The sequence below is a fragment of the Trachemys scripta genome, chromosome 8 (assembly GCF_013100865.1).
Source record: "Trachemys scripta elegans isolate TJP31775 chromosome 8, CAS_Tse_1.0, whole genome shotgun sequence".
Lineage (NCBI taxonomy): Eukaryota > Metazoa > Chordata > Testudines > Emydidae > Trachemys > Trachemys scripta.
This window is the reverse complement of record NC_048305.1, coordinates 50660850-50672846: the sequence shown is the minus strand read 5'-3', so window position 1 is coordinate 50672846 and position 11997 is coordinate 50660850. Positions and strand designations below refer to the sequence as shown.

General features: G+C 53.4%; 1 protein-coding gene across 1 annotated transcript in view; it reads right to left on the bottom strand.

Moving 5' to 3' along the window:
• Positions 1-2791: 2791 nt before the first annotated feature.
• The window catches only part of BRINP2 (BMP/retinoic acid inducible neural specific 2), a 55977-nt gene continuing 46771 nt past the window's right edge, over positions 2792-11997 (bottom strand). Inside the window, exons 6-8 of the mRNA XM_034779289.1 lie at positions 8898-9134; positions 5316-5538; positions 2792-4902 (exon numbers count right to left, since the gene is read on the bottom strand). Coding sequence (XP_034635180.1) covers positions 3786-4902; positions 5316-5538; positions 8898-9134 — 1577 coding nt within the window. The 3' untranslated portion in view covers positions 2792-3785. The remainder of the gene's footprint in view (positions 4903-5315; positions 5539-8897; positions 9135-11997) is intronic.

Sequence of the window (11997 nt, the reverse complement as noted above, 5' to 3'; positions counted from 1 at the left end):
GCTGAAGCGCTCGCAGCCATCTCTTAAAATCACGGAATCCATGGCCTGAATTATGGTGTGTGCAAATGGAATGCGCCTGGACCGCCTGGCAGGTGGGTTACACCAGGGTCTGTCTAGCCCTTGCAGCCGCAAGGCAGGTGTGTTACAGTGGGGGGCTGCCTGGCATATGCAGCAGCATGGCAGGTACATTCAACCAGGCTGTAACTGGCACATTGAGTACCCAGCAGGCCTTGTAAGCTGCTGGGCTGTACCTGGAGCACAGAGCAGGTGAGTTCTATCAGGCTGCAGCAGGAATGCTCAGCAACAAAGAAACAATGTTTTTCCCAGGCCTACCAAGCAAGTGCCATTTGGAGCAAGTGCTGTGTTTAATTGCAGGGCAGGTGAGTTCTCCTGGGAAGTACTTCAAACACACAGGACGTGCGGACTGCCAAAACATAGCTGGAGTGCTCAGCAGCATGGTCAGTGACTTCCCCCAGGGTGTGCTTGCACCATATATTGCAGCACAAGTGTGCTAACAGGGAGAACCTGGAATAGTTAGCAGGAGGGCAGGTACAGTCTACTGGGACATATCTGGACCTTTCAGCAGCTGTTAAAGGGAGTGGCAGGGACTTTAAGTGGAATCAGGACCCAGTCTATCCAAAGTGGGCTTCTATGAGAGACTGAGTCCATCTTGGCCCCACTGTAATTAGTTAACTGCTTAGGTGGCTGGTTGGCAGCTAACTAACAAGCACCTGGACAGATAAAAGGCTACCAGCACTCAGTTGAAGGACTATGCTCCTAGAGATAAGGATCTGAGGGACAGGTAGTCCTAACATATACAGGAACCAGACAGTGGACTCTTGAAAACCAGGAGGTAAGCCTGCCAGAATTATTGCCCAGGGGAGGCTGCGGGATTCCTGAAGTTAGGAGGAGATGCCTGCCTGAATTAGCACCCAGGCTTCCAGAACCAGGGTGGAGTTTGAGGGTCTAAAGCCCTTCCCTGGTAGTCTAAGAATTCTGGTCTGGGAGTAATTCTTGCAAGGGGCAGAAGGCCTGCAGGGCCACTCTCTGCCACAAGGGTGCATGCTCGAGGTCCGTGCCCCCTCAAAAGGCATCTGCAATTCTCTGCTTCACTCAGGGATTTTTAATAGACGTAAGGCCTGTTCTGTTTCCAGTATCCACAAAGAAAGCTGTGTAGTGACTTTATGGCCTGCTGTGAAAGGCTGGCACGCCAGCAGCAGGGAAATACAGGTGTGTCCTCTTCGGATTACATTTCAATAGCACAGGGCTCGGGTACCTTGTCTGGATTCGAGCTGGCTGGGGAGATGGTGGATTGGATCCACGTTGCTCATATGTGAACTGAAGGCCTGAGAGTGTTACCTGTGGCTGAGTTGCTGCTTGGTAGAAGGGGATATGGAGAAGCTGGGCTGGGCTTTTCTCCCCTTTCTGTAATTCTCCACTTCTCCACGTATAGATTTTCCCCAGACTGTGCTGCCTGTTGGCGCCGGCTAATACAGACTCAGCAGCTCCAGCTCTCCCTCGCTGCTGTCTCTATTCACCAGCCCCCCCACCTTTAAACTAACCCACCTTCCCCTGTTGGCTCCCTGTAAATCTCCACATTGATTCCAAGGGGTTTACAAAAGCGTTTAAAGAGCTCCTGGCCTGACATTGCAGGGACACATGTTGTGAGCCCTGTCCCAGAGCTCTAGCCCCTCTCCAGTGATGCAAAGGGGCCCCCGTGCGGCATCAGACAGCCCATCTGGGGACATCCACAGGTGGTGTGCAGCTGCCATAACTGGCTGTACACAAACCTTCCTGCAGCCCTCAGCATGGGGGGCGTGGCCAGCGTGGGGGAAAGCACAGTATGCGAGTCATGCTGTGCTCCGGGCGTTCCCCACATACAGCAGCATCCCTTATGCTACACCAGCCCAAAGGCCACTCTAAATTGCACCCAGGACTCAAGTAGGCTCTGACTGCCCCCAGGTTCAGGGGATGGCAAAGGTTGGCCAACACTGAGGATTGGGCCACAGCATCTCGCTACAGGTTCTATTGGCTGCAGCCATCAGACAGGGGACCACACCTGGGGATAGGGGCTTCATTAACAATGAGAAACCAGCATCGGTGCTCAAATCAGTGGGGGCTCCTGATCTGTGTGTGGCTAGGAGCAGAGGTACAAGGGTTATAAATAGACTTCAAACAAAAGGGAAAACAAAGTGAGGAGGAAAAAAACTGAAAAGGCTCAGCAGAAAAGGAGCCATGGCAACCGTGCCAAAAATAGGTTGGGAACTTCTGCTACATGTGTGTGGATGGACATGCACAGATCTCTCTACAGGTTATTTCACCTCTACAGCCCCCCACCTTCATCCCAACCCCCTCTGATTTCACATCCACACCTGCCCTCTCAGAACCATCAATACCTATCTACCACCACCTCCCCCTGGCTCTCCATTCACATCCACACTGGCCCGCAGGTGTCCTTCCCTGCCTATGCGCACCATCCCTCTGCCATCGCATCTACATAATCACACGTGCATCTTGCCGTTCATATCTCCACCTCTGCACCCCATCTACTGATAGTTGCCCCTAGGTATCTGTCCACGTTTACGCCGAGCACCTCTTCACACATGCCCAGAGAGCGTCTCCATTCAAAAAGACACAGCCCGAGACCACGTTGTTTTCAACTTTGTTTTGTTTTGCTCAAAAAGGCAATCTTTTAAAAAATATATTAAACCAGATACATTTGACTAAGGTGGATCTCGGCTGGAGAAATCGACAAGAATTGAATCCTCTCCCCCCAAATAAATACTTTAAAAAAAAAAAAAAACCCAACAATTGATTAAATAAATAAAAACCTGAAAGGAGAAGCTACCCACAAAGCTCCACCTCTGACTGTAACGACAGGTGTGTCCGTCCGGGTGCCCAGTCGCTGTTCATGTCGACGATGGAACGTCTTGGCTCAATGTACCGAGGTGCATTGATGGTGCCGTGACGTAGAAGGAGGGCGGACTGCTCCCGGCTTCCATGTGGGGAATAGGGGAGATCAGGCAGGGCTGCCTGTCCCACAGACCCCCCAGCTGGGATCGGCCAGCTTCTCCCCCGCCATCAAGGGAATGATGCCAGAGAGCAGGGTGGGAGGAAGAGGCAGGGAATATGATGACTTAGAAAGTGACACGGAGAATGGAAAATCCGGGATGTGGGTAGAAATGTCTGTTAAAAAGAATACAAAAGTGCCTGCGCTGAGGAAGGCCGCAGCTAGCCTCTTCCCACGGGGTGGGTGGGAGTGAAGCGCTCTGAGCAGTTCTGGCCTGCTGGGGGTCTGAGGTCTTGCCGCCCGTCTCTTTGCCTCCCAGCTCTGTGTGGCGCACTGACTGGGCTCACAGACCAGGAGGCAAGGTCACAGGCAGAGGTACTACCAGATGTCTCCTCTCTAGGGCAGACTCCTCCCACCAGCTTTCTCCCCTGCATGGGCCTGTTCCCAGGTGAAATAACCTGTTGATTTTTCTGCCTGGTCACAATTGTCATTTGTGACTGGGAAGAGGGAGAAATACAAGCCATTACAAGGTGAGCACCCTATCTCCCTAGGCCTGACTCCCCTTTCTGACCAATTTGCATCTGCTGCCTTGCAGTCTCTTGCCATGGCCTGGGCATCTCCTTGCATCCTTCACGTGCCGCCATCCCTGTGGCTGGTCACGTGGTGTCCCGTGGAAGCACACGGTTGGCACTAAGGTAAGGCCTTCGGAAGTCTCGGTTCTCCATCCCCCTCCCTTTTCTTGGGCCCCTCCTCAGAGATTCCAGGTGCCCCAAGGCTAGCTGCACAATTTGCCAGTCTCATACTCCATGGGGCTTGGCAGTTTAGCACTGAAGGCCTGCATGGAGGATTGGATCCTTCCCACTTCGTTGTTGGCCAGCTTGAGCCGGTGCCGGAGCAAGCAAGAGAAAAGATCAAGCCGGGTTTTGCCGGGCGGTGAAAGCCGGTTCACCCGATCCCTGATCTCTATGAGCTGTAACAGGGCCGAGTCCTGGGAGCCCTGGGTGTATGGGTAATCTAGCTGAAGGATCAGGTCCCGGATGGCATCCGGGTCAAATGGCATGCTGAAGCCAAAGACTTGCAAGCTATTGATTTTCATGTAGCCCAAGTTCTTAGATGGATCCACCATCTCTAGGGGCTCGTAATAGATAGTCTCATTGGAGCTGTCATCCAAAGACTTGATCCGGCTCCTCAAGTACACGTGGACCGTCTCAAAGAAGGTCTTCCACTTGTTTCCTAAGGTGAGTGTCCAATTTTGGCACAGGGCCGAGGCATCCACGCTAGTCCTTTCCCAGTCTGGGAAGCCCCCCTCCTTCACAGGCATGAACCAGCTCTCTGAGTGGCTGCCCCCGAACGGGTTGACGTAGACGGCCATGACTGGCTCCAGGGTGCTGTTCTTGGTGAGGCATATCTGGAGGGAGAGGGCCAGCATGATGTGGACCAACCCTGGCTTGTACTTGTTGCTCTTGAGGGTCAGCAGCATGCGTTTCCTCCAGGAGGGATCGAACCAGCTCCCCAGTCGCATATCGTTGCTGATGAAGATGGAGTGCACCTCGATGCGGCTGTCCCGTTTCTGGAGGAGGTACTTGAGCTCCAAGTCCTGCAGGTCCGTCTCCAGGCCAAGATAGTGCTCCAGGGACTCTGCCACCTCCGGACGGCATAAGCCCTGGCTGAGCACGTAGCCTGGGTTGCAGGTCCCACAGCGGGTGCTGTTCTCCTCAGCGCAGGCAGCGCAGGCTGGCCCGTCACCCAAGGCACATGGTATGGACCCCTGGCAGGAGACTTGGTCGGAGGGGCAGGTGCAGCTGTGGCTGTCTTCCAGGAAAGTCCCCAGTGGGGTGGTCTCACTGCAGTACAGGAAGGACTGAATGCGGTTCCACCAGTAGGGTAAAGATCTAAAGGAGAAGGAGGCAAGAGAGAAAAGGCTCCTTAGTGCCAGCGTGAACACGGCTACCACTCTTCCCGAGGGACAGTGTGGTGGCCTGTCCCCTGGACATATTTATTGTTCTGGGGAGAGGGACCAGCCCTGGAGACTGGAGTCCTCAGGTTAGCCACGGTACAGGCAAGGATCCCCATGACACCGCCCCGAGCCTGGAAGAACCAGCACTAAAGCAGTTCAGTCACCAAGGGCTGGCTTCTCTACTCAGCTCCTCATCACACTGGGTAATGCTTCCATGGCATGACACATTAGGAGATGGGTGGTCATCCTTCTAGTCGCAGTTTGGTCAGTGCAGTGCATAACAACTGGGCCAGGTGATCCCAGGCCTTGCCCCACCCAGCCGAGGGCTGGCGCCAGGGGACACTGTACCTCTCCTTTGGCAGTCTGAAGCGAGGCTGCCTGTGGCAGCGTTTGCAGAGGTTGAAGAGACGCCGGATGATTCGATGGGTTTTCTTGAGCAGCAGCTTCAGGCTGGTGCCCAGCTGCTGGTAGCGATGCTGCACATCGAGGTCCATTGCCCAGTACTGGGAGACTGTCGTCATGTTCACGAAGCGATCCTCCGGGAGTCTCTTCACCAGGGACTGGAGCTCCTCTGTGGGTAGAGAAGGGGAAGTCAGCAGAGCAGGAATGCAACGCAGGAAGAGCTGTCTGATAAGGCTGGAGTCACCCTCAAGTGGGGCCTATCATCCCCGTTAGAGTCTTTCCCCTGGCTTAGCCCCCAGTCCAAACATATGGCCCCTGCACAACACTCATGTAAATAGACTTAGCACAGGGGTTCTTTGCAAGGACTGGTGGGACAGAGCTCGCCTGCCCCCATGCCACCAGCCCTTCCCACCCCCAACACATCAACTTGGAATTTGGCTTCTGGTAGCTTGTAGATTTGCTAGAATTACACAATAATAATACTTACCCTACAAACTGTCCTCACAATGCCCCTGGCAGCTAGGTCAGGGAGGAGCACTGTCCTTATTTTCCAGATGGAGAAACTGAGGCAGGGGGATGAACTGACTCGCCCTGGGTTACAGAGGCAGGATTAGAACTCAGGACACGTCCTAGCTGGAGTTGCTAGACACCATTTCCCTCAATGGAAAAACACATTTAGGCTGTAAGCTCTTTGTGGCAGGGCCCATCTTCTTGTTATGTACATGGCCAATGCCTAGCACAAGGGGGTTTTGAGCAATGCATGCGACACTAAGTACTAGTGCAGTATAGATACACCTATCTCATAGAGCTGAAAGGCACCTTGAAAGGTCATCGAGTCCAGCCCCCTGCCTTCACTAGCAGGACCAAGTACTGATTTTACCCCAGATCCCTAAGTGGCCCCCTCAAGGATTGAACTCACAACCCTGGGTTTAGCAGGCCAATGCTCAAACCACTGAGCTATCCCTCCCTCCTTATGATAGAATTATAGTAATGATACCTAGCTCTCATTCAGCAATTTTCATCACTAGAGTTTAAGACATTTTACAAGGGAGCTCTGAATCATTATCCCCATTCTACAGCTGGGGAAACTGAGGCAGAGACAGGGCACATGACTTACACAAAGACACCTAGCAGGCCAGTGGCAGGGCTGGGAATAGACCCTGAATACCAGGCCAGGGTTTGATTCATTAGGTCACGCTACCTGGTTAGACTAATAGTAAGTTTCATTTCTATAATGAAACACCACTAGTTTATTTAATGCAGTTTTATTTATTGTTTTTTCATAGCACCTAAGGGTAGGCAATGAACATCACAGTCCCATGTGCTGCACATACACAGAGTCAGAGGCAGTCCACCTGCCCAGAGAGCTGATATTCTAACTAGATCAGACAGACACGGGGTTGGAAGGGAAACCAAGGCAGAATGCCATGAAGCGACTTGCCCGTGGTCACATGAAAGGAGCCTAGAATAGAACCACGGCCTCCTGAGTCCCAATCAGATGCCCGATCCACTAGGCCATGCTCTGTTGCTGTTAATGTATTGGCGGAGAAAGTGTCACCAGTGACCGCTGGGGCCTGCTCTAGCCGTGACGCCAATCCTTCACATTCAGACAGTTCCCACCTTTCCCAGCCAGACCTCACGCTAGTTTTCTGCACACAAGTCCCCCTTGGGACTCAAGCAGGTCCCCCCAGGCGAGAGCAAGGCAGGTACCATTTGGTTCCCCCTGCCAGACTTAACCAAAGAGGTGCTGGTTCCCTGCAACATCCTGCCACAGCAGCTCTAACGCACGCTTCTCAGAGTACTGAATTCCTAGGGGCAGGGCCAGTTCCCCAAGGCACTGTGCGCATCTCTTGAGAGCCCTCTGCTCCTACTGACTGTCACTGGAGTTGGGATGGCTCAACACCCATATGGGGTTGTACCTTTAATCTGCTCGCTAGGCCTAGATACTGCCCCCCTGGCAAGGGTGTCCCTGGTGGAAAGGAGAAACCATTTGGAGACCGAGGCAGAGATTTCTGAAGTTATTTTCCCTACACTGGAGCTAATGGATTAATCTTCCGTTGCACATGGTGTTAGTGGAGAGGCTGGTAGCCCTTGTCGAAGCCAGGTATTGAGCTGTCAAACTCCTCCCATGCAGCTAGGCCAATGCACCTCACTCCCGACTGGCTGTTTCAGTCGTGGGGATCCAAACAGCTCTGCCACTGCACCTTCCTTGCAACCCACCACACCAGCTGTTTCAGTCCTGGACGCATGAAGCTTTGCCAGTTGCCCTGCGCTCCCGACCGTCAGCACCCTTAATATGTCATGCCAGAGATCACCAATGGGGCCTAAAATTAGGGTGCCACAGGCTGACTCCTGTACTCAGACTGAATGGCATTTTACTCTCCAGGGTCCCATTGTTTTCAATGAGGTTTTTGGTGGCTTAATGCCCTGATCAGAGCCCAGTGATCTCAGTGGGAATCTTCCCATTGGCATTAATGGACTTTGGATCAGGCTGTAAGGTGCTATTTACTATGAGTGAGGCAGTCAGAATCTGGCCTTTGTAATTAACAAAAATCGTCTCGGGGAAGCTGTCAAACACTATAATAATGGGATTCAGATAAGTACGAAAGACAGAGACTCCTTCTACCCATTTCCACTTGGGCGACTTTCAGGATCTGAACCCAGATTGCCAAGAGAAAGAGGGCAATGCAAGAACCCCCTTTGCTTCCAAAATCCCACTTCATGCCTCTTTTGTAATTCTCTTTTCCCTGTCCCTCTGGGCAGTTCTGATTCCCAGTCCAGGTCCTTTCCACTAGCCACACTGCCTCCGAAGCATTAACAATACTGAATTCAGGTTTAAAACTGACAAGGGGACAGATGTGGCTGTGATCCCAGCTGCTGTTGTTTACCCCGTCCCATAATAACAAAAGAACAAGGGGACACCCTAAAAAGCAATTATGGGGTTTTTTTTAGTCTACATATGATGAACCTGTGGAACTCACTGCCACTGGATATCACTGAGGCAAATGGTGGTCATTTTTAAAGAACATTTTATAATGAAAAAAACATTGCAGTGAGACTGGCTGGGATAAACATTGAGGGTCTACATTTTCATTCGTCCAGGTGTAAACTGATTACAATCTGGGTCAGGAAGAAATCTGCACACAGAGGGTAAATTATTGCATAATGGAGTAAACCTTCCCACATAAAAACGGCCATTATAGGTCAGACCAATCTAGCCCAGTATCCTGTCTTCCAACAGTGGCTGGCACCAGATGCTTCAGAGGGAATGAACAGAACAGTGCAATTATTGAGTGATCCATCCCCCGTTGTCCAGTCCCAGCTTCTGCAAATTGGAAGTTTAGGGACACCCAGAGCATGGGGTTGCGTCCCTGACCATCTTGGCTAATCGCTTAGCTAATACTACTGGGAAGTATCTGGCACTGTCAGAGCTAGGACAGCAGACTAGCAGGGTTACTGGTCTATTCCAGCACGGCAGTCTCAGTAAGAGGAGTGGGTCTCAGTGAGCTCACACATTCCTGGCCTCACCTGACTCCTCAAACTGTCTATTGTGATTGTCCCAGGCATCCTGCATCTGCAGCAGACTGTCTTCCATTGCCTGAATGTCGGCTTCAGGGCAATTGCAATCCGGGAAGCCAGGCCCGCATTGGCACCAGCAGTCATTCTTCCGGCAGATGAGCTCTCCCTCTGAACTGCAGGTGATGTAGCTGAGCGCGGCCGCCACAAAGCATTCCCGCAGGTAGTCGGGCAGCAGCACCTGCAGCCCTGCACAAAGGGAGAGTCCCAAGAAAGGTGAGACAAGCAGATACCCCACATGTACCCCAGCATTCTGTGTTTCCCCATCTGCGGGGATCTGGGCCAAATTCAGCATTACAAACGGCAGTGGAGCCACATCCATTAATACAGGGCTGACTCTGGCCCAGAGTCTGCAGTATTGATGTAGCTACATCAACCACAGTGGAGCTACACCAGTTTACATGCGTGGAGGTTCTGGACCTGGAGCATCAGACATGATGTGATCTGGGACTTGAGGACCTCTCCCCACTTTGCCCAATAACTACCAGGGTGGAAGCTCCGGTCTAGGAAGGGATGGATTTCTACAGCTGCAGAGCCTCAGTTCAGAGAAGCTACAAAAGTGCAGATGCTCATTTTAAACATGCAAAACAGGCTGGGACTCTCAGGCGTCAGGGTCTGTCCTGGCATTTCAGAGACAGAGATGGTTGAACTGAGCAATGACTGGCACCTTCATCCCCAAACTCAGCCCTGTCCCTCAACCTTTGGGAGAGCTGGAAAAGCTGAATTCACTTTTTCCCGGGTCCTGTCCCCAGCTCTAAGTGGGTTCTTTGTTTATGGGTTCCGACCGGGACTGACCCTGGAAGTGCCGGACATCTCACCTGGAAGCCTCTTCTTGGGAGACCCCTCGCCTAGCTTTGCAAACCCAAAGAATCTGCAGTAATTTGGATCAGGTCCAGCCAAACATCCAGGGCTGGCTCCTCCGCTGGGGTCACTCAGAATAGCTCCATGGGCTGCTCTGCCGATTTACACCAGCTGAGGGTACTGCAGCTCAGTGGTTCTCAACCTCTTGGGGCTCAGGACCCCTTGTAAATGGTTATGGCCTGTTACGACCCAGTAAAGAGTCCCAGAGCCTGGGAGCAAGCAAGCGTATTTGTGCCCTCTACCAGAGGCGACGTGTGGGGGAGCATGTGGGGTCACATGCTCCCCTATATTTTTTGGTTGTGCTCCCCTGACCCAGACAGGCTGGGTGGCCCACTGAGGGGAGTCGGGATGGAGGTGTTGCTCCCACACTGTGGAGCTGGCCCCACCGAGCCTCCCTGGCATTGCTGACCCCACTCGAGCTCCATGCCATCTGGCATCTCCGGTCTGAGCCGCCCCTGTGGCTTTGCACCCTGGGCAGCTGCCCCGCTCGTCCCGCCCTGGTTACAGACTTGCCCTGGGGTGGTTTTGGTGAGATCCTACCTGGCACTCATCCCACAGTGGCGGATCCTGCAGCTCCTGTGCTGTGGGGCTGGCTGGGCTTGGCTTGCTGCGCCACTCAGGTTAGTCCCTACCCCCATGCCTGGACCAAATTAGTGTGAGTGGAGCTGTGACCTGGCTCATGGGGTTGTAGTGCCACTCACTGAAATCCGGTCTACCTGGACTCCCATCATCATGGCAGCTGGGCCAAACCTGCGTGATGCTGGGACCCCAGAGGCTGCAGTGCCTGGAGCAGGGAGGCGAGCCCAGCCAGCCCCGTGGGACAGGAGCCACAGGAGCTGCCATGCAATCCTTTGAAACATGCTGGTGACCCAGTTTTGGGTCCCAACCCACAGGCTGAGCAACCCTGTAGTAGCTGTTCCACACTCAGCACGGCTGCAAGTTCAAGCCCACAAACATTTGGGCTGGATTGTTGCTGTCACTGCACCAGCTACGGGCATCCTCGCTGGGTCCATTCGCTGCTGCCAGCCGAGCTGGGGACCCTGTACAGATCACTTGCTGCCACCTCAGCTGTCAGTCAAGGCCCTCCCACCGCAGCCTTTTCCTTTAAAAAAATCACCTCAAACCCTCCCCCTTCTATCCTGCTTACAGCCACTGAATTGCTAGTGACTTGCCTGCCCGCCTTAATGATTACTGACAGTTCCTCATGCCTCCCTGGACTGCTGTCCCCCCTCCCCACCCCTTCGCCCTGGGCCATTCAATCCCCAGTTGGGTCACTGTGGTGGGCGGTGAGACTCCTGTCTCAACAACCCATCACAGGAGGGAAGTGGGTGAATTCTCCGAATGTGCAGTCTGGGGGCACTCGCTAGACAAAGGGCAGGGAGAGGGCTGTGGATACTGCAGGAGTGGAACGGAACAGCCAGGTCCTTTGCCCTTCTCAAGCAGTGTTGTGTCGCTCCCCAGGTAGCTGAGACTGTGTGCCTCTGCAATAAGCACTCCCCTCTGTGGGTTACTGATTTGATAATAACAGACAATACTGCCTTAACCAGAGTCCAGTTCAGTTAAGCCATCCAAGGGATGAGCTGCATTCCTACCGCATGGCTCTGCCTAGCTCAGTGTGCACCGTGCAGGCTGTGGGAATGGGGCGGGGGGGGGAGGGGGGACAAAAAAGCACTTGGCAATCCCATTCATGTCCTACATCGACAAAGCCCACCGCCCTCCCCCTTTTCCTTCCTCTGCCCCACTTCTTCTCACCCCGCCTCCTGTTGCTTTTCTCCCCACAGTGGCAACGCATTTAAATATCTCCACATGTCAAACCAAACCATCCTGCTTCACATTGCCCCAGGCTGGGGGCAGGAGGCATCACGCAGGAGGATTCTGGCAGCCGGGGCAGGGTCGTTCCTTCTCCAGGGCTGGCCTCCTGGTGTCAGCCACCCCCACTTTGCAGTTCTCTTCCCCATCCTCCAAAGCACCTTCCCATCCAACCTTATAGGGGCCCAGGGCCCAGCTGGGACTAGTGGGGCAGTGCATGCTTGGGCCCTGATAGGAGTCAGCGTGCAATGAAGACATGACCTAACCTACTGGGATCACCTATGACACGGGGCATGCCCCCCAACATCAGGGCATTCTGGGTAAATGGGGCCCTTTTTTGACCTAACTCCTGTACACTCTCCCACTCCCTCTACTTGGGGCC